General features: G+C 38.9%; 1 protein-coding gene across 4 annotated transcripts; it reads left to right on the top strand.

Moving 5' to 3' along the window:
* Window positions 1–351: 351 nt before the first annotated feature.
* Window positions 352–21,068, top strand: LOC135679040 (protein arginine N-methyltransferase 7-like). Of its 4 annotated transcripts, none has more exons than XM_065192409.1 (14): window positions 353–738; window positions 1,795–2,017; window positions 4,573–4,698; window positions 13,637–13,801; window positions 13,890–14,008; window positions 14,086–14,186; window positions 16,661–16,923; window positions 17,332–17,568; window positions 18,022–18,095; window positions 19,758–19,851; window positions 19,960–20,109; window positions 20,242–20,316; window positions 20,516–20,612; window positions 20,755–21,068. In XM_065192409.1, exons 1-14 carry the CDS (start codon window positions 491–493, stop codon window positions 20,892–20,894), a joined length of 2,112 nt encoding a protein of 703 aa, XP_065048481.1. In that variant the 5' UTR covers window positions 353–490; the 3' UTR covers window positions 20,895–21,068. The 4 variants fall into 4 exon arrangements, with proteins under 4 accessions (XP_065048482.1, XP_065048481.1, XP_065048483.1 ...); XM_065192411.1 differs by having other exon boundaries at window positions 600–738; window positions 1,698–2,017; XM_065192412.1 differs by having other exon boundaries at window positions 608–738; window positions 1,735–2,017.
* Window positions 21,069–26,212: the final 5,144 nt, after the last annotated feature.

Genomic DNA, 26,212 nt, shown 5'->3' with positions numbered 1-26,212 from the left:
GTGGCGGCCGGCGGCGGAGGACGGGAGCCCCTGCTGTGGCCGGGTACAACGAATGGGCAAGGGGGCTCGGATAAGGACGGGGTCGCTGAGGCGAGCGATGACTTCATAGGTGCTTTGGATGAGTACGGACTCGACGGCTGGTTGACAGCTCTGCTACAAGAACGGTTGTAAGCAAAACTCCAGCGAGCCGATCAAGGGCCCTGCACGCATCTCTGCTTTTATGAGCCTACGGACGGTGATCGGAGAAGGTGCGGGACGAAGCGGGATATTCAAAGGGCCCACCGGTCCAGCCAATCATGAATCAGGTGGATGTGAACCCTGAACGGGTGGAATAAAGGATTGATTTGATTCATGAACCCTACACGGCTAACTGTTGTCGCCGAAGACTTCGCTGGCCGGCTCTTGAGCGGCGATATCCACCTCTTCCATCAGCTCCCTCCTCCCGCCGACCTCGCACGGCCGCGACGCCAAGGTCTTCTCCGTCCGAGAGATGAGCGCAACAACCGCCTGTCCCAAGACCCGGGCGTTCCAGCTCCGAGTCAACCCCCTCACCGGCGACTCGGAGTGGATCGTCGTCGAGGAAGGAGGAGATAGAGAGGAATTGGAGGAGAAGACGTCCGAGAACCTGCTGGCGACCACGTCTTACCTCGATATGCTCAATGATTCCTATCGGAATTGGGCCTTCCGCGCAGCCATCGAGAAGACCATCAAGAAGCCCTGCCACGTCCTTGACATTGGGTGAGTGTATCTTTTCTTTGATCGTTTTGGATCTTGCCATGGCTCTATAACCATGGATCGAAAAGGAAGATATCTTGTGTGGTATTAATTCAGGTCAGTCGGAACACTAGTCGATTAACGATGATGTATCTATCGTTTGATAAGATGTTTCTCAGTGAATAATATCAAAGCAAACAAGGGAAAAGTGTTAGAAATTATCTCTTTTAGGTGGTTATGTTTGACAATAGTTATACTTGTACTGCGGTATTAGTGTCTACAGGAGAACTCGGGATTCAGGAGGCGATAGACTAATCTACATTTGAGAAGGCTTGGCAAGGAGTTTGTTTTAATTTTTGTCAAAATTTCAAGAAAGTGCGGTATCTGTTTAGTTTTGATTTTAATTAAAATAACTAGCGATTTAGATGAAGCCTAAGTAACTACTGTAGGACATTTTGTTAATGACATAATAATAGTTTTGGGATATGACAGTTCTTATCTTGGTTGCTAATTGGTCCTACAATGGGTTCAAACATAATTTAGTTTTGAGAATTATTGTTTCTCATAGGACTTGGATTTTGGTTTTCAGCCCATTGTTTTTGTCAAGCTTTACTGGGGAAGTTTAAAAGGGTATCTAACATTCCCCTACTGGCTGTAAATGGATTCGACTATGAGTGGCAAATTGATGATGGAACTAGTAGTTAGCATCTTTCTTGTCCATTATGTCAAATATTTTAGTGAAATGGAAATATTAAAATATAGTTCATGAAAATTTCATAGGTTTGATTTCTACTCAAACTTCGATGCTAGATTATTCATGACTGTTTGACACTCTGTTATTCTTTTTCTTATGTGGAATCCTTAGTTGATTTACCAATACTAGCTGCTATGGTGACAATTGTAAGTTTATAACATAAAAAGAATAGAAGTGACATTATGGAAATGCAATTGATTTTTCATATGAATTTGGGGTTCAAATGCAGGGAAACTAAGTTGACATTGATTCAGTTATGGCTTTAGGCTCAATGCAAGTCACATAGAGATGCCAAAGCTGTGAAACAAATTACATTGTGGTTGCAGAGCTGGAACTGGCCTATTGTCAATGATGGCGGCAAGTACAATGGCGAAATTTGAAGAGGCCTCGGAGGCAAAGGTGTCAGCTTGTGAATCTTACCTTCCCATGGGGAAGCTGATGCGGAGGGTGCTATGGGAAAATCAAATGGAGAAGAAGGTAAAGGTCTTCGATAAGCGATCTGATGAGCTCCTTGTTGGTGTTGACTTACAATCACCTGCAGAAGTGTTGGTAAGTTTTTATTGCTATTGATATGAATGTTGTATTCCTAGTTGGGACTTACGGCATTGTTGTTGTTGTCGTTGTCATCGTCTTATGAATGTTGAATTCCTAGAATATGGAGGCCATATTCTTATATGGTTGTATTCCTGTGTAGTTATGTTCCTAAATATTTATATTTGTAAATTAAATAGGATACCGGTCTAAAATTTACATGTATAGTTGTATTGGACTGTAATAGGATAGCTGTATTTTACTTTTATGGGTTTAAGATCCTTCATATAAATTTGTTTGTTTATTCCTGATGAAGTAACAAATGAAATTATTCTTCCTACATTTTTTATTTAGTTTCTAATTTTTAGGGATTTTTTGAGTTCATTATGCTTAAGATTTAATCCTTTCTTCATGTTGACATATGAGCTGGAAGGAATGAAGACAACTTTTAAGTTTTAACACATCCTACTAGATGAACTCTTTTAACTATACATATTAAGATTGACTATGCAATCCATATGAGAAGTTTACTTAATAACTATCAAGGTGATAAATGACAATTGATTAATGGATCCCTCTATTTTAGCTTTGCCCTTTACATTTGTGTTCCCAGTGGAGAGAATTATACCAGTTATCATTATTTTCTGAGGAATATTTATTGGAATTTGGAGCTATATATCATGCATTTTTGCTCTCATTAAACCTGTAATTGTATATATCTCTTGATAGTTCTGTATAACAGCATGATTATGATTTACAGTCAAATCATGTTAGGATCTTGGTTTTCTGAAACTGTAGGACAACCCAATCAATGCAACCAAAACACCATGCTTTAGTTATACTTATGTAAAGGCTGCTTGTTTTGTTAGATGTCAAAAACTAACTGTTAACTAGTGAGACCATTTGAACTTGGAAGAAGGAAGATTTAAAATTGAGATTCACTGTTTGAAGGTCAGAGTTATATTGATTAAGAGCTAGAAATATGCAGCAAATTTTTGGTTGAAATCAAAGGTTTTCCTTGTACTGCTAGAGGAAATCTTAGTTATTGATCATTTGGGTTGGCACAACTTTTTTCCATATAGATGGATTATGAAGATAGCTATCTAACTTCTGAAATAGAAGGGAAGACATACAAGCTTTTTAGAATCTAATTTTACAGTTGAAGCTTAATGCGTCTAGCTCTCATCGATACCTGTATGGATCGCTTTTCAAGTATGAGTTAGTTGTTCAAATCATCTATTAAAAATATTAGTCCTTATAGACCAGTCTATATTGGTTCATCAGACACTGACTCTTCTGATGTATACCAGTGTGTCCAGGATCTAATAAAACGTTATTAGATATAATAAATGTAGATTGGATCTCTTCATTTGACTAGTGTTATTTCCCTGGCGAAAGGTCAATGTCAGAAAATCTATATAGTTTATGAGATCTGAGATATTGATAACCTAGATAGTTGGGACTTCAGGACTTCTTATCGTGGTATATTGCAGTATACCCATACTGTACATAAGCCTGGTATCGGCCTGATTCTGTATTGTGAGCAGAGTTTTAAATAACAGTTGATCAGTGATTATCAGTCTAAGCTCAAGCTGTGTACCATATAGCTTAGTACTGCTCAGTGTACTATTGCTATTTTTTCTAGTCTTACTGAGTGGTATTGTTGGAGTACTGTTCAGTTTCTTGGCATTGTACCATTCTGGGAGTTGTTCGACTTGGGATATAAAATCTCGATCCATAAGATTTCTTCTCTTTACCTAGTACTTAAGTTGTTTTAAGAGACATCCTGACATCAATTGTTTTCTCTATTAAAGAACTCATTTTGTTGTAAAGTTTATAGCTAGCCCATCAAGGCAATGGATTTGTAATGTGAAACTTTTAAAAATTGAAATTCAAGTCGATGGGACTGGAAATTTTTGGTTTATATGGGCTGCTTTTTCACGAGCACAAAAGTGCTTGAGAGGTGAAAGAGAAGCCTCACCGAGGATTAGTATTTAAGGCAGAGGATTAGGAATGACATTTAGAATGCTATTTAAAATGCACCTTGTTTCTGCATAAGGATCCTTAACTTGCTGCATTCTGCACACCCTTTGTAAATTCAACCGTTAGGAACTTCGATAATTTGCCTCTTTAAGAAATAAGAAACTAGAAAAAAAGGAAAAGAAAGAATTATATAGGTCTCAAGTCAGAAACAAAAGGAGAAAGGAGATTTGCTGCTTCTTGTGTCTTCATTCATCTCTTAATTCCTTTAAAATAATGGCCAAATCAAACCTAATACTAATTTTTTGTTTTTGTTAGCTGAAATCTTTATTGGCCAATAGCAAACTATCTTTGTTCTTGTTGTAGCTAAATCAGATTGAATGACCACTAGGAATTTGCCAATAGCTGTTTCTTGTGATCGGTAGCATTTATGTGGGGAAAGTACTGCTTGATGTGCTTTTAGTCTCCAAGAATTTGATGCAGTCACATCTCAATCAACCCACAATGACTCATATCTCTGCTCTGATTATTTGATTAAGCATGTGCTGATGTGCAACATTTTACCTATAAACTGAAATTAAGGATTGACGCAGGTAAGTGAGATACTAGATTCAGAATTGTTGGGAGAAGGACTAATACCAACTCTGCAACAGGCTCATGATATGTTACTCGCTAAAAATCCACAGACAGTTCCATATCGTGCCACCACTTATGGGCAGGTAAATGTTTCTTGTTATGTGTTACCTGCACTTTGTGTTGAAATGATTGAAACTTTTTTTAACTATGCCCTTCTCCCCCCTTCTAACACACAGTGAGGTTTATGAACTACTGTTTCCTTCATTTTCTACCAGATCTCGAGCACAAAATCATGTTTACTGGTTACAGAAGAATGACAAATAGTTTGATATTTTCCTGTACTTGTATGTAGAACTATCTTGCATTTGACAAATAGGTTTACCTTGTTTTTTGTTTTTGATTGATCCATTTGAATGGTATTTCTTGTTGTTACTCCTAGACAAGTTTGAAGTGGTATTCCTTGCTTTTGATTGTTACTTTTAAGGTGATACAGGTGTATCTTTTTAGAATGACTAGTTAAAAATCATGAATTTTTTCTAGTTTTAATGAGTTCTGAAATGTGAGATACTGTTGAACTGTTAGTTGACCGTATTCATGAAATATTAACTTGAAATTCTTAACATAACAGGCCTACACTCTACTGAGCAAATCCACAAATACAGGTCACTGTATTACAACTGTACAGATGTTCTGATTTGTGAAAATTTGAAAGGTAGGACATGACATTGCATGAATATGACAACAAAAAATATTTCAGCATAACATCATGTGTAAAAGAGTTTAAGATTAATATATCATGATCCATAATATAATTTATTATTCATGATTAATAATTAGCATTAATTAGAATTCCTAACCTATTGATATGAAAAATATTATTCTTGGTAATACGGCATGTCGAGATTATAGAGAACATAGCAAGAACTTATTATGAATGAAGTAAAATCATTTTATTAATTTTACTAAGCATCATTACCAACCCATTCCTCTCTATAATACTTTGTCTTCTTCTCATTTACTAACTTGCGACTTGTGTTTGTGTATAAAGCATAATTGAAACTTAATTCAACTTAATTATTGTTTATGCAGCTTACAAACTTTAACTATAAGTCTTTTTAGAATTGGCATGATGCATAAAAATGGGAGCAGCCATTTGGTGTCCAGTTTCTTTTGCAATGGACAATGTTTTAAAATTTAGCTAAACATATATCAGGTCTAAGAACTAACTGACATGGAAAATTTCCACATTGTAGTTTCCTTTTAGTAATTTATAGGTTTGTCTTTATTTAGTCTTTTTTGAGGGGTTAGAATTTGAAAGGATATAAGATATTTGATGGCTTTTAGTTTGATAGTGATATTGTGGTCCTTTTTTGGTTCTTTTATATTCTTGATAAAAATTAGCATTAATTGGTGGGAGGAGAGTGATAAGACCCTAGGGTTTTATCAGAGAAGAAAAGAAATAAAAGGAATGATAACTTCGAGGGGATCGACCTCTAAGGTTTACCAAAAGACTGGAATAACATTTCATAGATCATGAAAAAAAACAGATACATCCATATTTATAGAGTTCTACCCCTGAGTCTATCAGGACTTGGACTCATAATAAATAAAAAAATTACTAATAAGCTCCTATCTGACTTTTACTGAAGTAGACAAACTCAATAAAAAATTATTCAAGGCTCAGAAAATAAAACGGATTCTAACAGGATCTTAACAATTCCTCCTCCTTCAATTCAGCCTTATCCTCAAGGTTGAACAACATCAAACTCGGGAAATTTCTCTCTCAACACCCTGTAGGGCTCCTAAGTGGCGTCTTCCTTTGGTAAGTTGGCCCATTGCACCAGCACTTCAGCCACAGGATGTCTGTGGCACATTATAACTCATCGATCAAGTATGGCTTGCGGTTGAGTTTGAACTTCCACCAACAACAAAGATATTTGGCAAATGGTATTGCACTATCTCATCTTCACCTAACTTCCTTTTAAGGCAGGAAACATAAAACACTAGGTGTATCTTAGAGCTAGCAAGAAAATCTAAACAGTAGACAATTGGTCCAATACGTTCTAATACTTTATAAGGTTCAAAAAATTGAGGAGACAACTTCATAGAGGATCGGACCCTTATGGAAGTTTGCTTGTAGGGCTAGAGATGAAAGAAAACCCAATCACCCATGGTAAATTCTCGTTCACTTTGGTGGTTATCAGCTTGTTGTTTTATTCTTGCTTGTGTGGCTGTGAGGTTATCTTTTAAAAGCTGAATAATCCTGTCTCTATCAAGCAATTCTTTGTCCACTTGATCAACTTTAGAGGAATCGAGTACACATTTTATAATTGTAGGTGGGGGTCGACCATAAACTATTTCAAAGGGAGTCATTTTAATAGAACAATAGTAGGAGTTATTATACCACCACTCTTCCCAAGGAAGTCATTTAATTCATTCCTTCGGTTTGTCACTGGTAAAGCATCTGAGATAATTTTCTAGGCACCTGTTTACCACTTCAGTTTGTCCATCTGTTTGTGGATGGTAAGCAGTACTCATACTTAGCTAGGTACCTTGTAAACGAAAAAGCTCTCTTCAAAAGGTGCTAGTAAAAACCTTGTCTTTGTCACTAACAATGGAACGGGGACTCCCATGAAATTTAGCTATGTTCTCCATAAAAATACGAGCAACACTTGCGGTAGTATAAGGATGTCGTAAAGCACAAAAATGAGCATACTTTGTAAGCCCATCTACAACTATAAGTATAGTACTTTTTCCTTGTGATGGGGAGGGTCCGTCAATGAAGTCCATGGATATATCAGTCCAAGCAAACATTAGGAATAGAGAGCGGTTGAAGTAAACCTGGGGTGGCTACTGTCTCACTTTTGTGGCGTTGACAAACATCACATTTAGTAACAAATTTCTTGATAAAATTTTTCATACATTTCTAGTAAAATAATTGTCAGACTCGTTTATAAGTGCGGAAAAATCCGGAATGACCAGCAATTTGTGATGAATGGAACTCCTTTAGAATTATCTCTTGACAAGAAGAATGTGGTGCTACAACTATTCAGCCTTTATAGCGCAAGTCCACCGACTCTCAACTATAATTTGGGACAGAATCCGGAGCTTCTTTTGGTCTTCTAATAATATTCTAGATCTCAGGATCATTTGACCATGCCCTCCTAATAAATTCCAAAGTCTCGCAAGTAGGAATTAAGATAGCTACTAGTTCAGCTTGTTCTGGAAGGAGTGAAAATGCATTTACAACTAGATTCTCGCTCCCCTTTTTATAAATAATCTTATAATTGAATCTCAGTAGTTTCGTGACCCATTTATGTTGCTCTAAAGAATAAATCTTTTGCTCCAAGAAATATTTGAGGCTTTTGTGATCAGTGCGTATTTGAAACTGCTAACCAATTAAATAGGGTCTCCACTTTGTGACTGCATGTACAATGGCTAGCATCTCCTTGTCATAAATGGATAAACTCAGATGGGAAGGGGAAAGAGCCTTACTAGTGTAAGGAATGGGTCGACCTTCCTGCATTAATACAGCTCCTATACCTGCTCTAGAAACGTCATACTCAATCGCAAACAACTTGTTAAAATCGGGTAGAGTAAGCACCGGTGTAATAGTTATTACAGTCTTCAAATAGTTAAAAACGCTTGAGTTGCCTCTTCTGACCATCTGAATACATCTTTCTTCAGAAGTGATGTCAAGGGGGCACTAATTTTGCCATAATTCTTCACAAACTTTCGGTAATAGCTCGTGAGTCCCAAGAATCCCTTTAAAGCTTTGATTGATTTCAGAATTGGCTAGTCTTTCATCACTTAGATTTTTGAAGGATCAACTGCAACACCCTTTTAAGAGATGATATGGTCGAGATATTCAACCTCTGGTTGCCCAAAGCTGCACTTTGATTTCTTGACAGAAAGACAATGCTCACGAAGTATAGTAAAGACAAAGTCTGTAAATGTAATAAATAACTCTTTAAGGAGGGACTATATATTAAAATATCATTAAAGAAAATCAAAACAAACTTATGAAGATGAGCCCGGAATATATCATTCATTAAACTTTGAAAGGTAGAGGGTGCATTAGTTAACCCAAAAGGCATTACTAGAAATTCACAATGGCCATTATGTGTCCTAAAGGCGGTTTTCTGAATATCATCTTCATGGACTCTAATTTGGTGATAGCTCGATCGTAGGTCCAATTTAGTGAAAACCTAGGCTCCTCCCAATTCATCCAACAGCTCATCTACCATTGAAATAGGATATTTGTCTTTCACCGTAATGTTGTTGAGTACTCTGTAGCAGTGATTGAAAAAGGCGCTCGGGCGCTCGCCTAGGCGCTCGGGCGAGGCGAGGCGAGGCCCAAGCACCTCGCTAATGTCCCAGGCGGCGCGCTTCAAACAGGCGCCGCTTGGGCGCTTGCCCGAGCCCAGGCGTTGGGTGCTTCGGGCGAGCGCCTGGGTAAACCAAGGCGACCGAACCAGAATTTTAGGTCTGGTTCGGTTGTTAGTTGGTTCAATCGAACCAACTAAACCGATATAACCCCAACCCTAACCCTTACCCAACCCTAACCTGCTGCCGCTGCCGATCCCGATCGCGATCTCGCTGCTCGTCGCTCTTGCTCTCGCTGCCGCTGCTCGCGCCTCCCGCGAGCCTTCCCGCTGCTCGCGCCTCCCGCGAGCCTTCCCATTGCTCGCGCCTCCCGCGAGCCCTCTCGCTGCTTGTGCCTCCTGCGAGCCCTCCCGCGAGCCTTCCCGCTGCTCGCGCCTCCCTCGAGCCCTCCCGTTGCTTGCACCTCCCGCGAGCCCTCCCGCTGCTCGTGCCTTCCGCTCCCTTTCCCTTTCCCGCTGCCGCTGTCGTCGCTCGCCGCTGCCGCTATCGTCGCTCGCCGCTACTGTTGCCATCGCTCGCCGCCGCTGCTGCCGCCGCTCGCCGCTGCTGCTGCCGCCGCTCGCCGCTGCTGCTGCCGCCGCTCGCCGCTGCTTCCTCGTTTCTTCATCAGGCTCAGTATACAGTATACTCTTAATATTAAGTTTATTAGAATTTTGAAATGATTAATTTTCTGTTAATAGATTAATAATATATTATTTTGATTTTAATGTTGTTAATTTTTATTTATTTGAAATTATTAATTATATTATATATTTTTATATTTTAGCGCCTCGCTTCGCTCGGGCGAGCGCCTAGCGCCTCGGGCGTTTGTGGACCTTAGCGCCTTTTGGCGCCTAGCGCTTTTTAAATCACTGCTCTGTAGTCCATATACATCCGCCATTAGCCTTCTTTCTTACCAATAGGACTGGGGAGGAATATGGATTAACACTAGCTCTTATAACCCTTGTTTCTAGCATCACTTTGACAATCTTCTCTATCTCTGTCTTATGGAAGTGTGGTTATCTATTGGGTCGAACTGTCACGGACTTAGTTGGTTTTGCCTAAGTCGTGCGACACCCTTGCATGTTCGTCCGCAAAGGTTAGCCTCCCCGAAACCTCCCATGGTCCCTTAGGACCTACAAAAGAGAAAACGGGTCAGAGAAAGCGTCTCACTCGGGATCCACAAGCAAACATTTCAGGAAACACTTCATAGACAATGCAAATTACAAACAGACTTTATAAGCTTTGAACGGTTGTACAACAAAGGGTTAAAATGGTTCACTACAGATCGAGTTCTCTCACAAGTGTCCACATGACACAACTTTTATTTACAAGCCTAAAACGGCTACCAAACCCAACTAAAATGGGGTTGTTAAGCTTTCAACCGTCTCTTTGCATGTTATGCAAAGCATGAATGAACCAAAAGACACGAACATACATAAGCATTACATCAAACATCCTGTTTAGAATTTTGTCCGTGACATTCTCCCCCACTTATTCCTTCGACGTCCTCGTCGAAGCCTTTGCCGACATTGTAACTCCTCGCCTTTGCTGAGTCTTCAATCTTCTGCTCCAATTGCAATGCACCTTTTGGCTCCTAGCTGTTCTTTGCTGTTGTTGTTGAGTAGTCCACTTTTGATCTACCATGCTGCTTTAACTCGCCAATGACTCTGACTCTAGTGTCGGGTTGGCTGAGTTGTGTTGATCCTTGTTGGTTCTTGCGGATCCTCCAGATGAAGGAAAAGACCATCTTTACTATGCGCCAGTCTCTCAAATGTCTCATGCTGCATGAACCGGGTGGATGCTTGTTGGAGCTTTAACGAGCACCGCCTCACAAACTTTTGAAGTTTTGGGTCCTTCCTCCACAAAATTTGCCTATCGACTCTTCTTTCATTTAGTTGTCACTTCCAAGTAGATTCACATCACTTCTGCTTTCGATTGACATTCTGTTGGGAAATGAAGTAGATAATCTACTCTTAGTAGCACTAATCACCATTGGTGAGGATTTGACAACTATTGTCTTTCGTTATCTTCAAAGGATCTTTGAACTTATGCAGAGCTCATCTGTTGGATAAATAAGAGAATTAAATCAAACATCCTATTTAGAATTTTGTCTGTGACAGAACGTTGGTTGGTGCTCTCCCGGGTAATATCGGAATTCAGTGATCATGAGGTCGAAGAGGTGGGAATCCTTGTGGCTATGCAAATACATCTGCAAACTCTTTGAGCAATGATTCAATATTTTCGGTCTCGATGTGCACTGTTGTTTCCTTTTAAATGCTCTGCAATTGTACCAAGAATTCGGTGTGTGTCTTCTGAAGAACCCCTCTCCATCCGATGGTTAGTGACAGTTGTGATCTTACTTCCGCGTCTTCGTTTTAGGATCACCTGCTTTCCATTAATAAAAAACTTCATGATTAGTTTAGAAAAATTTCAGGAAACATCACCCAAGGTTGATAGTCATTCAATTCCAAGAACCACTTCGTAGTCTTCCAAAGGTAGTAAAAAGAAATTCACAAGCAATTCTTGGCCTTGCACAGTTAGTTTTATCTTTGGGCACTTGCTATCACAGGTTAGAATCCGTCTATCAGCGACCTTTACTTCAAATTTATCACAACCTTCGACGTGGTAGGCCAATCGGGTAGCGACTTTACTATCCATAAAATTGTTAGTGCTACCAGTATCAATCAAAACAATAACAAGCTGATGTTTCAAAGTTCCTTCGACTTTCATAGTTTGCAGGTTAAGAGTAGTCGGCCATTGCATGCATTGTATGTGTGATACAGTGATAGGTTCAACATCTTCATCAGTTTCTATGGCTTCATGATCGAAGTCCAAATCGTTAGCTTTCGGTTCCTCCTCAATAGGCTCAATCATCAAAAGCTTCCCTTGTTTGCATCGGTGCTCCTTACTCCACTTTTCATCACAATGCTAACACAACCACTTCGTTGATCTTTCCTTGAGTTCTTCTTGGGTTAGTCTTTGAGTGTTAGGGTTTTAGCTGGGAGTAGATTGGATGGGTGGGTTGCTGATCACCTGTTTGTTGATACCTCTATTTCGGCGATTCTCTATGCTGATTTTTTCCTCATGCAGACGTGCAAATGAGATCGCAACTGTCATAGTGCGGGGTTGGCGAGCCTTAAATTCACACCGGATATCTGGATCAAGTCCTTCGATAAATGTACCCACAAATTGTCGTTCGGACCAGTCTTTAGTTTGATTTGATAATCGTTCAAATTTGTTTTGATATTCTAACACTGTTGAAGTCTGACGAATTTTAGCGATCTACTGATCAATATTCTCATATTCAGATGGTCTAAAGCGAATAAGAAGCCCTCTCTTAAATTACTCCCATGAGGGGACCGCGTGATAGGTTTCGTACCAATCAATACCATTGGATTGCATCTTCATCTAGTTGGATTGGGGTTATTTCCACCTTAGATTCTTCTAGAGTTCTGTGAAAATGAAAAAAATTTTCTGCCCTGAAGATCCAACTGGTTGAATCCCCATCTTTCCATCTTGGAAATTCCACCTTAATGCATTGGTAGCTTATGTCATGTTCTTGGGGCTCTTTTCCTGTATCTCCAGATCGGTTCAACGCAGGACTTGAACTTCCATCTTGTTGAAATTTGCTAGAGTTCTCCAATAGACTCTTTTTGAAATCGTTAAGGGTTTCTTGCGATCGGTTCTCAATTCTGATTTCCAAGGCTTCTAATTGAGCTTTCGCTGAGTTGTTGCTGGCCATTGCGTAAGATTGCAGATTTATAATCCCTAGTTCTTGTTTTGATGTCTGGTCAAGGGCATTAGCACTGCCTATTTAGTGCAACTTTCAGTGGCGTCAGCCCGAGGTAGTGTTGAGGGCGTGGCTGGGAGGTAGTAATGGTCGTGGCGCTGGAAGCAGCGATGGCGACGCGACTGGCAGTAATGCTCTATTTCTGTTGCACCGTGGGATGAGACACTGGCGATGCCGAGGGATCACGAGCGGTCGAGGGTTGAGGTTGCGGTGGCTGCTATCGATGCCGATAGGGAAGAAAGAAGGAAGCAGCGACGATCAACAATTGCGGCAGAAGGTGTGAGGAGGTAGTGGGGGGTTTTGCCTTGTTTCTACTGCTGCGTAGGGTAAGAGCGTTGAGGGATCGCGAGCGGCTGAGGGTTGAGGCTGCGGGGGCTGTTGTCGATGATGGTGGAGAAGAAGGAAACAAGGGCGATGGGTGTGGGGAGTTGCTCTATTTCGGTCGCTGCGAGGGAAGGTTGCTGCCGAGGCTAAGAGACAGCAGTGGTGGCGTGGTTGGGAGCAGCGTCGCCGAGGGCTAGGAGCGGCGAGGGGGTGGACTTAGGCGAGTTTCACCCTTGAGTCCGTCAAGACTTAGACTCCTAATAAATAAAGAAATCTCAAATAAGTCCTTATCCGACTCTTACTGAACTAGACAAACTCAATAAAACATTATTCAAAACTCAGAAAATAAAAAGGATCCTAACAGAGAGGTGGATGGAAACCTAAGAAGAATATATTAGAAACTCCAAGAAGTTTCTTGAATGTCTTATGCAAAGCCCAATGATGAGAAAAGATGCATGTAGTTGATACCGAATAGTTACATTATTCTTGTTTGTTGTTGTTATTGATTATACCCTTGATAAAATCATCTTTATTGCCGGAAAGTAGCTAAGATCTTTGAAAAGAATTTAACTTACATGGCTACATTGTTAATGTTCCAGCTAGTTGAGAGCCCATTCTTGTGGAAGCTGCATGATTTATTTAGCAACGAAATAAATTTATCAGATGGGATTCATCTTACACCTGCTGGTTTGGAGAGGGTTATTGGCATAAAAAAACAGCAATATGCCATGCACTGCACTGCAATGTCAAGAGAGATACGATTGGTACTTTTTTTTTTCTTTTCCAAGGCTCGATGATACATTAGATTCTATAATTTTTTTAGACCCTGTGTAATATCCACTATCCATACAGTTATCAGAACCCTTCAAAATATTTGAATTTGACTTTTGGAAGAAACCAGAGAGTCATGGTGAAATTGAAATGTCGATAAAAGCTAGCGGTGACGGAAATGTTATTGCTGTAATTTCTTGGTAATGGTCATGCAAATGTAGTCAACTGAGATGGAAACTTTACAGTGGATGATGCTTATTTGGTCTTCAATTTGCAGGTGGGTGCTTCAGTTGGATGAGGAGGGTTCAATCTTCTACTCTACAGCTCCTAGATGGACAAACTGTCCTGATAATGGAATGGTAGAAAATTGTATCCCTGGTGAGTTGAGTCATTGTAATGTTTATCCTAATGAACAAAGCAATGTGCATCTATTCGGTGACTATTCCTTTGAAACCTAGAAAGTTGATCTCAATATCTCTACTACATAATATTTACACCCCAATAGGACATATCAAGAAGACACTACACCAGTTGTAACTACTTGCTGGCTGCCATTTTAAAGTTTTTATGCTGTGTTTGTTAGAAAAACAATTCTTGTTCTTTATGAAAATTTATACCTAAGATGACATTGTGGAAACTGCTTGCCTTGGTGGAGTAAATTAATAATCCATTAAATGGGTTAAGGAATCTAGCTAAAATTGATCAAGTTGGATCTGGATTATGTTTCTTTTGCTGCTTTTTATGCAAGTTTGAAGCATTAGTTTTGGTTTCATTTTGAATGATAACTGAGATTTAGGTTTGATGGAATTAGCCAGATTGTCTAAGTTAGATGACTAATTTGGTGTTTCAGCCCCTCTTTAAAGGAAAAATAAGTAAAATTAGGAATGTTAGTAAACCTGCGGAATATAAACAATATATGATTCTTGATATAATGGCAGAAAGTTAAATGAAACATGTTAACATGTGATTCTTGATATAAATGATAATCGAATGAATTAAATATTATGCATATGAACAATAACAACAATAGCAGTAAGCCGTTGGTCACAACATTTTAGGGTCAGCTCCATGGATCCTTATGTGACATTAAGCTTTGTCAAAGCACTATCGCAAGATAGTTCAGGAAATTTCTAATAACTTATTTGCTCTTCCATTACTTTCACTTGTGTCATTAATGAGAATAGTCCTTGATGGTACAACCCCAAAATTTTCTCTAATCTAGATATGTTTTTTTATACTTTATAGAAGCATAACTTTCTCATTTTCTTGTGTTTTGATATGTTCAATCTCTTGAACATTTTAACTCATGTTTTGCCTAATGACTGTTTGTCAACATTTGTAACTCAAGGGGCTTTAGATTCTCACACAACTTTCCATGTGCTTCTTCTCATCAACTACCTGCTTGATTTAATAAGAAATTGTCTTGTTAGTATCCCGTTTATGTTAAATTAATTATAAATCAGGTATCCAACATATTGGAATCTTTTATTTTACCTTCAGAAGTTTCTTGCTCATCTATTTTAATGAACATTCATTTCTTCTTTTAATGTTGCTATAACTGTACCTTATGATTAGTGCCACTTAAAATAAATTTTAAAGTTTTGTTCAATTGTTCTTTTTAGTTTTGGTTCCTATTCTGTTCTCATTGATAGTTAGAATATCATCAACAGACAACATGCCTCTATGAATTTCATCTTGAATACATGACATTAGAGTGACTTTAGATACCTAACATGTTTCTGGTTACTTTTGTCTTTGCCCTAGTTATTCCCTGTCATATATGCTTTCAAGAATACTGATATCCTGAGCTTTTTTTTTTTAACGTACAACATTTTAACTTAAGTCACTCATTTATAGACCTTATATAATGAACAAAAGCATGTAGGTTAAAACAGTGAAAAAAAAACTATGTTAATGTCATGGGCAAATATCACTACAGAAGTCTACCTTTTTTTTAATGTTGACAATGTAAAAAAAGACTTTATTTCATGGGCAAATATCACTATGGAAGTCTCCCTGTTTTTAAATGTTGACAATGTAACTTGTGGTTTGTGTTCATAGGGTATGTTGTATTTAAAGCAAAATCTCACAGGAGAGTTTCGTGGACATTGGAAGGTTGGAGGCTTGAAAAAGGAGCTTGCATTGACTCAGAAGTAGACTTGGGATCTATTTCTAATCATGTTTAAGAGAGAGAGAATGCATTGTTCATTCCTAGTTCTTATATCCTAGTACTTGTGAACTAGCCCGACATGCTACCAAGTATTTTTTGTTATGCATGTCTGATCCTTCTTCTCTAATCATTCTCACAAAGCTACCTTGTATATGTACTTATGGATGACATGATTTCATCATATATGTATTTCGTCCAAACAATATATCTTTCTACTACATGTGATGATTGCATTAAATTTTGTCTACTTGTTGAAGTCAGTGGAAGTTAATACTTTGGTGAAAAAAACCATTTATGGATGTCTTTTGAATTTGCTTGTGATAGAAATAGCATAGTGAAAAATTGACCAGTACATGAGTCATGCTGACACCTATTCTATTCCTTAAGGAAATATGTTAATTTATTTACATACAGGGAAAAGATGATAATTTCTTTTTAAGCATTCTAGTAGCTCTTAGATGCTCTGTTTTTATGTTCATGATTTCTCAAATGTGACATCAACTTCTGGCAAATAAAGGCCCCATATAGATGTCTTTTCAAGTTTATTCATAAATTGTCAAACGGAACCTGTCAAGATTCTATGTTGACAACCTTGTGTCGTGTAGTTGCATTATAGATTTAGTCAAATAGTTACGGCCAATGACCAATTAAGGTGTTTAATGACCTTCTTTTTTGTGAATAGGTAATGAGAATTGGTGTGATCACTGGAAGCAATGTGTTTGGTTCATTTCAGGGGCAGGACTGCCTGTTTCGAAGGATAAACTTGTTCTCTTTAAAGCTGCTTATGATGAAATTAAGATTTCATATCATCTTAAGTGTGATGACCAAACATGCTGTAACAACTTCAACTTTGGGAACTGTCTTTTAGAGCTTTCACCGGAAAGAGTTGCAGTTTATGGAGATAAAGATTGGAGGTCGGGATTTATAAATGCTATGAGAAATACAGTAAGGACTTATAGTTATGTTTATTGTTTATCCAATGTTGATAGTTCAAGCAATCTTTTAGCAAACAGCTTGTAGTCAAGCTATCCAGTGAACCTGCAAATGATTTGGAAAATTTCAAATTTATTGCTTAGCAATGTAAAAATTTTCAATTTTCTGTTGCTTTTGACTGTTGAATATGAAAAAATGGTGACCACATCATTTGGACTTCTTTCTTATTTACTTCTTGGTATATACAAGCATGATAAAGGTTATTGATAGATTGCATGTGCTCTAAATCCTGTTACTGATGTTGATATCTAAACTTCAGAGAAGCTCTTCTCCTCATGCATTGACAATCTCATGCAAGTACTTTTGTGCTTTTTCATTTTCATGCATGTATTGCTCATATATCTGAACTTTTTGTAACAGTTGAATGTCAGATCTGCTCCATTGTGTATTGTTGCTGATGATAGCGTGTTCTTGACAATTCTTATTTCATCTCTCTCCAAAAATGCAAATACAATATCAAGTTTCCCTGGGGTTCAAGAAAAAGGTTCCCAGTATCTGCGAGCCATTGCTGATTCAAATGGTTTCTCTATGGATCGGGTGAAGGTCATTGGAAAGAGGGCATCATATTTGTTCACAGATAATCTTATACAGCAAAAGGTGATTGTATTATCTGCTTAGGGTTTATTTGAAATAGGTGTCTTTTTCTTTGAACTGTTTTGTTGTATCGGCTTACTGCCCTATATGCATTACAATTCTGACCAAGGCATTCCTAAATCATCCCCACCCATCCTGCATCATGGTGGAAGCTATATAACCTTCCGTTGCCACAGTCTGATGTGTGATCTAAGAACATGTAGCGAGTGCAACTCTGTTTTCCCTCTTAAGCTTCTCTCATGGTGATAGGCTGGTAATGCATATGATCAATTATTTATCTACTTCTTAACATAAACCTAAATTATTTACTTGGTCAGATAGTTTTTGCTCATTTCCAATCCAACCATTGTATGAAGAAAATGAGACAATGTATAAAATTTAAATCACATCATGTATGTTCTATTTACTGTATTTCTCCAGATACTATAGAACATTGTTTACTGTTTTGCTTTTCAGGTTGATTTTTTGGTGGGAGAGCCATTTTACTATGGAAATGAAGGGGCGCTCCCATGGCAGAATCTGCGATTTTGGTTAGAGATTAAAAAAATTTCTTGTTGGCTTTGTTATGTTTATGAAACTAAATCCTAGTCATCGAGTTTTACGAGTATCCATAACAGCTGTTTATTTCCTCTTGAAATTTGCTAATTGACACATTGGTTCTTCTGTCTTTCAGGCATTTGCATTTCCTTGAACCATATGGTCAAATTGCATTTTTCTTTTTGCATAAGATTAATGAATATGTTAATAGATTGTATTGTTATCATATGCAAGTAGATCGAAGCACAAGATATAGTCATTATTTTTACTATGCTATAAAATTTAATGACTTTCTCAATATTAAAATCATTATCGTCTTGTCTATAAGTTATTGCATTCTGCTTGTGGTTTGTTGATTCAATTTTGGTTTTTTACCTTGTTAAACATGTTGTTTTTATTGGCATTCTTATTATCTTTACAACCAAAAATTTTAGTAGTTTTATATGATTGTATTTGTTGGTGATATAAGCTTAATAATATCATGATTGAAATCATTTACCCTGTACTATATTGCCATTTTGAACCCACACAGCACACAAACAAGCTCTTGAATATGCCTTGTAAAATTGCTATATGAAAGAAGACAATCAGAGATAACATTTAGAACTTGAATGAATGTCAATGTCATGAGCACAACTCCTTATTAAAATATATTTTCTTTGTTAACCTGAATGAATTTCAATGCCATGAGCACACAATCATGGTGGACATGAATAAATTTGCTAGGATTTTCTTGTGTGTATAATTCCTCATCCAAGCATTCTAAGGCAAAATTTTAAGTTGCATCAGTATTTCGACCTTCATATGTTCTGAATTTCCGTTGACTATATTTGCATATCATATATCATACCCGCTAACTAGTATCAATACCAAGCACTAGGACTGTTGTTTGGTCTCTGGACGTTGGTGGTTGTGTAATGTATATTTTGATGGACTGGAGGATGCAGTGGGGTTAAGGATTGTCAGTTGAAACCAGCAAAGTATATATAAAATAAAATAAAAGACTTCAAGAAACAATAGGTAATAGGGCTAGTGAATCATAGAAACTCACTCTTTCATTCACAAAACTTGAGTAAAAACAAAGATTATGATGATCTTGTCCCTACTTTAATTGATCTGGACCCATCTTCCAGACAGATTAGGACCCTTTTTTCTGGGACTCCTAAAACTAATTATTTAATAGTCAATTGAGTTCCTGTTACAATTCTTATTCACTCTGTGAAGATAAAATTGGTGATCTTAACTGCACCAAAGAATGAATAATTAGATAGTTTGTACACACCCCTAAATACTATGAATTGTAATTTAACCTCAATTAATAGACATTTTGCTTAATCTCAACAAACTTGGACTCAGCTTGGTCCTGTCTTAATTTACCACTGGAATGTATCATGTTGCTTCAGCTGCACTTGGCCCTGTCTTTGTGATAGCAAATTAATGGTTTGAGCTTTGATTTTTGACTCCTTCAGCTCAGTACTGAGGTGTATGAAGTGACCCCTTTCCATCAATGTAAACTTGACAGGGGGATCACCTGAGCTAGCAGTTACTTCTAGATTTAAATGAATTAAGATGCTAAGTTTTGATGCATTCTGTAGTTAGCAGGGGTTTTATAGTATTTCTATGGTTTCCTTAACCTCTTTTAACTAAAAATGAAGGAAGGAGAGGACACTACTCGACTCTATTTTGTCTGAAGATGCCGTCATCATGCCATGCAAAGGAATATTAAAAGTTTGTGCTATGTCACTTCCAGTGAGTTCCTTTCTATTCCTATTTTACATTCGACAATTTCCACTGGCTTCAAGCTAATTTTATGGCACTTCTTTATGGTGATGGAGAATTACTTTTCTTTATGTGAAGGATCTATGGAGAAGTCGTTGCAGCCTCAAAAAGGTTGAAGGCTTTGATCACTCGGTGGTAAATAAGACTTTAGGGGCCTGTGGCGACTTGCCTCCAATGCTGGAAGGTCCTTGCCTGCCTTATTACATTTGGCAGTGTGGTGAGGTTGAGGTAATTATGTGAAAGTTCAAAAGAGATTTGAAACACAATTAAATAATCATGCAAAATCCTGGTTATTTGGATTGTTGGTACGATGGGCTCCACTATGAAAGTTTATTCACTCATTAACTGTGTCTACTACAGGAACTCAGTGAGATTCTTCCACTTGTTGAGTTCAATTTCTTAGAACCCATTCACGCATGTTCTGGAAAAATAAAGGTAATCCTGGATGATGCGGTCGACAGTTTTTACCTGTTCAAGATGCAGGATTATTTATGTCTGGATAAGACTGAATCTATAATATAATCAGGAGATCTACAAACTAAATCTATAGCCTCAAATAGTTTATGCTTTTTGGCTTTGTTGATGTTGTTATAGTCATGATTATTAAATATTACCACTTTGTATTATCCTGCAGATTGAGTTTTCCAAGTTGGGAATATGCCATGGTTTTGCGCTTTGGATCGATTGGGTGTTGGACAATAAAAAATCCCTTGTTGTGTCAACTGGACCAAGTGAGAAATCAAGTGCTGTTAGCAGCTTAAAATGATAATGATGATCTAATAAATTTCCAGTATTCCAAATTTGATGTTTTTGAGCTTGCTGCTCATGGTCTGCTGCACTACTAATATTCCATCCTTTGGATGTCGATTTCAGTTAGCAGATACTGGAAACAAGGAGTGAAGCTTCTGAGCAAGCCTCTTGCCGTCAATGCAGCTGACTCTTTTGCTGGGATAGAGGCGTTCTTCGATCATTCATCTGGTGAAATCTCCATTTCATCCTTCTCACCATCTTGATTTGGTTTCCCAGGGTGACCTTTTTGTACATGACATGTTCCTCTATGTAGTTGCAGTTCTTTTGTCAGATGTTTAGGGTTTTGTAATCCTGAGTAAATTAGATTCTTTTACATTGAAAACGTTGGACCTATCCATATATTGACTTATTTTGGAAACAAAAAGGAATTCTCTCTCTCTCTCTCTCTCTCTCTCTCTCTCTCTCTCGCTCTCTGTTTCTCTAATAAGAACAGTAGTGTTCATAGTATTAATCAAATTGTCAATCAAGGTCAATGTTAAGCGTGCAAGGAGGTGGGTTCGAGAAAGGACTTTACAATCTAGCAATGTAGATAACCAAATTAATTTGGATTGAAGCATTAAAGTGAATGAATTTTGAAAATTGGAGGCGAGTGATGTTTCAATCATTGTGCATTATGGTCGGTTACAATGTGACAAGATGTATGTTGTTATTTATTTTAAAGATTTAAGTAGTGAAGATGATATTTGATCTTACAATGTTGTAGTGATCTAATAAAATCATAACCAACTGAGTTAGCATCTCAAAAAAAAAAAAAACAAAAGAAGAATATTTTTGATTATTTTTTAGAAAATATATTTTAAATTAATCCATAATCATCAAAGCAGTGTATGATGCTCATTATCACAAAAATTAACAGGGAAATCACTACCCCAATTCAAGCTAGTGGACCTACAAGCTCTAGCAAAATTAATTGGTCAAACTTGAGGTGTTAGATGTAAAAAGAGTAGCCAAGAGCATTGACTTGAATCATTGATCCCATCGGATGATAATTTGGGAATCTTTCTTGATGAAAAGTTTGGAAACCTGTTCTTGAATGATATGTTGTTGAATTCATTCTCTGATCGCCTAAGCTTCGAACAGAACGATCGATAAAGTCGTGAAACACCTACTGAGCGAACTAGAATACAACGATAAAAAGTCTTCAAAATATATGGGATATTGGGAAAATGGGTGGAAGAGTGATTTTTTCCTTTTATTATTTTAGTCTACGAGATAGATTATGTTTGTGTATTGCTTAGAATCGGGAGGGTTTCTTTGATCATTTTAAAATGATAATGTGACAAGATGTCACAGACTTAGCTGGTTTTGCCTAAGTTGTGTGGCACCCTTACATGTCTGTTCGCAAAGATCAGCTTCCTCGAAGCCTTCCATAGTCCCTTAGGACCTACGAAAGAGAAAACGGGTTAGAGAGAACGCCTCACTCGGGATCCACAGGCAAACATTCCAAGAAACACTTCATAGGCAATGCAAATTACAAACATACTTTACAAGCTCTGAATAGTTGCACAACAAAGGGTCAAAATAGTCCATTACAGACCGAAAATCTCTCATAAGTGTCTATATAACACAACATTTATTTATAAGCCTAAAGTGGCCACCAAACCAACTAAAATGGGACTATTAAGCCTTCGGATGTCCTTCTACGTGTTGTGCAAAGCAAGAACATACCAAAAGACATGGACATACATAAGCATTACATCAAACATCTTGTTTCGAAGTTTGTCCGTGACATTCTCCCCCACTTATTCCTTCGACGTCCTTATGGAAGCCTTTGTGAACACTACAACTCCTCGCCTTTGCTGAGTCTTCAATCTTCTACTCCAGCTGCAATGCGCCTCTTGGCTCCTAGCTGCTCTCCGCTGCTATTTTTGAGTAGTCGAATCTTTGATCCGCTATGCTACTTCAACTCACAAATGACTCTGACTCTGGTGTGGGGTTGGCTGAGTTGTGTTGATCCTTGTTGATTCCTACGAATCCTCCAGATAAAGGAAAAGACCATCCTTACTGCGCTAGTCTCTCAAATGCTTCATGCTGCTTGAATTGGGTGGATGCTTGTTGGAGCTTTAACGAGCATCGTCTAGCAAACTTTTGAAGTTTTGGGTCCTTCCTCCACAAAATTTGCCCATTAACTCTTCTTTCACTTAGTTGTCACTTCCAAGTAGGTTCGCATTACTTCCACTTTCGATTGACATTTCGTTGGGAAATGAAGCGGACAATCTACACTCAATAACACTGATCACCGTTGGTGAGGATTTGACAACTATTGTCTTCCATTATCTTCGAAGGGTCTTTGAACCTATGCAGAGCTCCTCTACTGGATAGATAAGAGAATTAGGGTACTAAGTTTCGCCCATTCTCTTAAGGGTTGAGAATGCAAAGGTTACTTGACTTCGCCCACCTTCTCGAGGTTGTACTCTATGTATCGAGCTAGTTACTGGCCTTCGTCTGCTCTTTGCTCACACTTCTAAAGTACTTGAAGTGTTTGCACTCCTTGCATTGAGTTAGTTACTGTGATTCACCTTTTCAATGTCATCGAACTTCTGGAATGCAGGAAGTTTTCACTCCAACTTGGAGTAATTCTCTAATAGATTTGGTCGCCTCTAGGATTGTACCGTCTTCTCCATCAATCCTGCCGCCTACTCCATTGAGTAGCAAAGGTATAACACCGCGTACTGCCTGCTTCGTTCCTTGGTTGTGCACTCTTGCCTGACCCGAAGTCCTTCACTTTCGGCAATCTTGATGAGAAGCTCGTTAACACCAATCTTACGAAATTCCTTGGCCTCTACCCTTCAGCCTTATCTCGGTACTTGGAGTTTACCTCTGCATGCTCTGTTGGGAAATCATTGGGGGGCGACATCATATGCGCAGCGGAAGATCAAGAAAACAAAAATCCCCGATTCCCAAAAAGATGTTCGTCGTCGTGCGAAGATTGGTGCGCAAAATTCCGCAAAACACAAAACTGCGTATAGAGATTGTGTTACCTAGGGAGATCGTATATCCCTGTTTCCTTGCAGATCCTTAGGAGAGGGTGAAGGAGGTCAAGCGTCCTCCTCTCTAGCGGTGATCCACACAGCAGGGTTGCGACGACGCTCCTCAAAACTCCAGGCCTACTCTGAGGTGGAGAGGGAGAGGAGAATAGGAAAGGCAAGCAAAGACTCTAGCCTATGAGGCTGTGAATCCCTCCTATTTATAGAGATCTCGTGTCAAACCCTAATGGGTCCTTCCCTAGTGGGTATTGGATCTGCATCCAATAAGACAAGGGCTCCGTCGGATATCTCATATCCGAACCTCTACTCATCGCAATGCCTACCATATGTGTGTGACCCTCTAGGCCCAATATCGAGCTGGCCGTGAGTCATACCTGTCAGAACTCCTTCTAACTCAGTGAATTATTATTATTATCTCTGTAATAATTCACTCGACTCATCGACTACGGACGTACTAGGCCACTACGCCGTAGTCCCCAGACGATATAGGGGAATCCAATCCATTGGACCTGTCTGTCCTCAGTTACCATGTACCTATAGTCCCTCATCCATCTAATATCCTAGAGACCGTATATCGAGCATGGTGCTGTCAGACCCATACGGTTTCTACTCAAGTCTCGCTCTAATCGGATTCTCCCGGAGAACTCTTTCTCTCTCAACCCGAATGACCCTGGCCAGGGATTTGTCTGAGCAAGAACACATGGGATATTCCTCTCATGACGCCGAGAGTGGATGATCCTCTGTCGACACTCAATAGCCCTCGTAAGGTCGACTACCACTCCCAATGACCAGCTATACTAGATCTGGGACAACCAAACCTATAAGTCTGGTATCAAAGAGTGGAGCACTCATACAGGACATCCTTGGTGTCTCAAGTCTAAGGACCAGATACACCACTAGGACTACAGAATCGCTGTCTGACAATAAGGCATCATCAACCATCCAGCATTCCGTAAGCGGATCAATCAGTGAACTCATTCTCCAATGAGCACCTGTATTGTATCCCTAGTGTCCCTACACGAGCAGCTATGAGACCATCTGCATCCATCATATGGACGGGTATACAGCACACTAGTCTATCCGGTTATCACGATGTCCCTCACGAGTAACCTATGACCGGGATTATTTATGATATGTGTTTAAAGGTGAATCGATCTCATTATCGTGATCTCATCACGATCCGATTCCCATTGCACAAATCCAAGGACATTACAATATATATATGCATTTATGCAATAGTTATAAAGTGATATACGCCAAAATATAATAAGCAAAAAGATTCTGTATCAAGTCACACGTGCCATCACTCACGTGATTGGCTTGCTGGGCACCTATGACTAGCAATCTCCCACTTGACTTAAAGCCAATCACCTATGTGTCTGATCCCCATCAGACCCCTGTGACGCTCAAAGACAAAATGAGACAACGACTTTGTTAGTGGATCTGCAATGTTATCTTCGGATGGAACTCTTTCCACTGCTACATATCCTCGGGTTACGATCTCTCTGATAAGTTGGAACCACCTTAGAACACTTCTGATGAGACTCGGGTTCCCTTATTTGAGTAATCGCCCCGTTGTTGTCACAATATAAGGAGATCGGCTCCTCGCTACCTGGAACGACTCTCAAATCTGTGATGAACTTCTTCACCCAGACTCCCTCCTTTGCTGCATCTGATGCAGCAATGTACTCCGCCTCTTTGGTCGAGTCAGCAGTGGTATCTTGCTTGGAACTCTTCCAGCACACTGCTCCTCCATTCAAGGTGTACATATACCCTGAATTCGACTTGCTATCATCGACATCAGACTGAAAACTTGAGTCAGTGTAGCCTTCAACCTTAAGGCTATTACCTCCATATACTAGTAAAAGATCCTTAGTCCTTCTCAAGTACATAAGGATACACTTTACTGCTTTCCAGTGCTCCAAGCCTGGATCCGCTTGATACCTGCTCGTGACACTCAGAGCATGCGCTATATCAGGCCTAGTACATAGCACGTCATACATGATAGACCCTATTGCTGAGGCATAAGGTATCATATTCATGTTTGCCCTTTCTTCTGGAGTCTTTGGGGTCATATTCGTAGAAAGCGATATCCCATGTCTCATCGGTATGAGACCTCTCTTGGAATTTTTCATGCCAAACCTTTTGACAATGGTTTCTATGTACCTGGACTGGGACAAGCCAAGCATCCTTTTGGATCTATCTCTATAGATTCTAATCCCCAAGATATAGGATGCTTCCCCTAAGTCCTTCTTGGAGAAGTGTCTAGATAACCAAGTCTTTATTGTGGATAGCATTCCTACGTCATTCCTAATGATGAGGATGTCATCCACATATAACACCAAAAAGGTGATAGCGCTCCCACTTACCTTCCTATACACACAAGGCTCATCTTCGTTCTTAACGAAGTCATAAGATCTGATTGCCTCATCAAATCTTATGTTCCAACTTCGGGAAGCTTGCTTTAGTCCATAAATGGATCTAAGCAACCTACACACCTTATTTGGGCAGTTCTTGGACACGAATCCCTCAGG

This window comes from Musa acuminata, chromosome BXJ1-7 (assembly GCF_036884655.1).
Source record: "Musa acuminata AAA Group cultivar baxijiao chromosome BXJ1-7, Cavendish_Baxijiao_AAA, whole genome shotgun sequence".
In the NCBI taxonomy this organism is placed as follows: Eukaryota; Viridiplantae; Streptophyta; class Magnoliopsida; order Zingiberales; family Musaceae; genus Musa; species Musa acuminata.
Note: the sequence above shows the minus strand (reverse complement) of the source record. Positions and strands in the feature narration are given on the sequence as shown.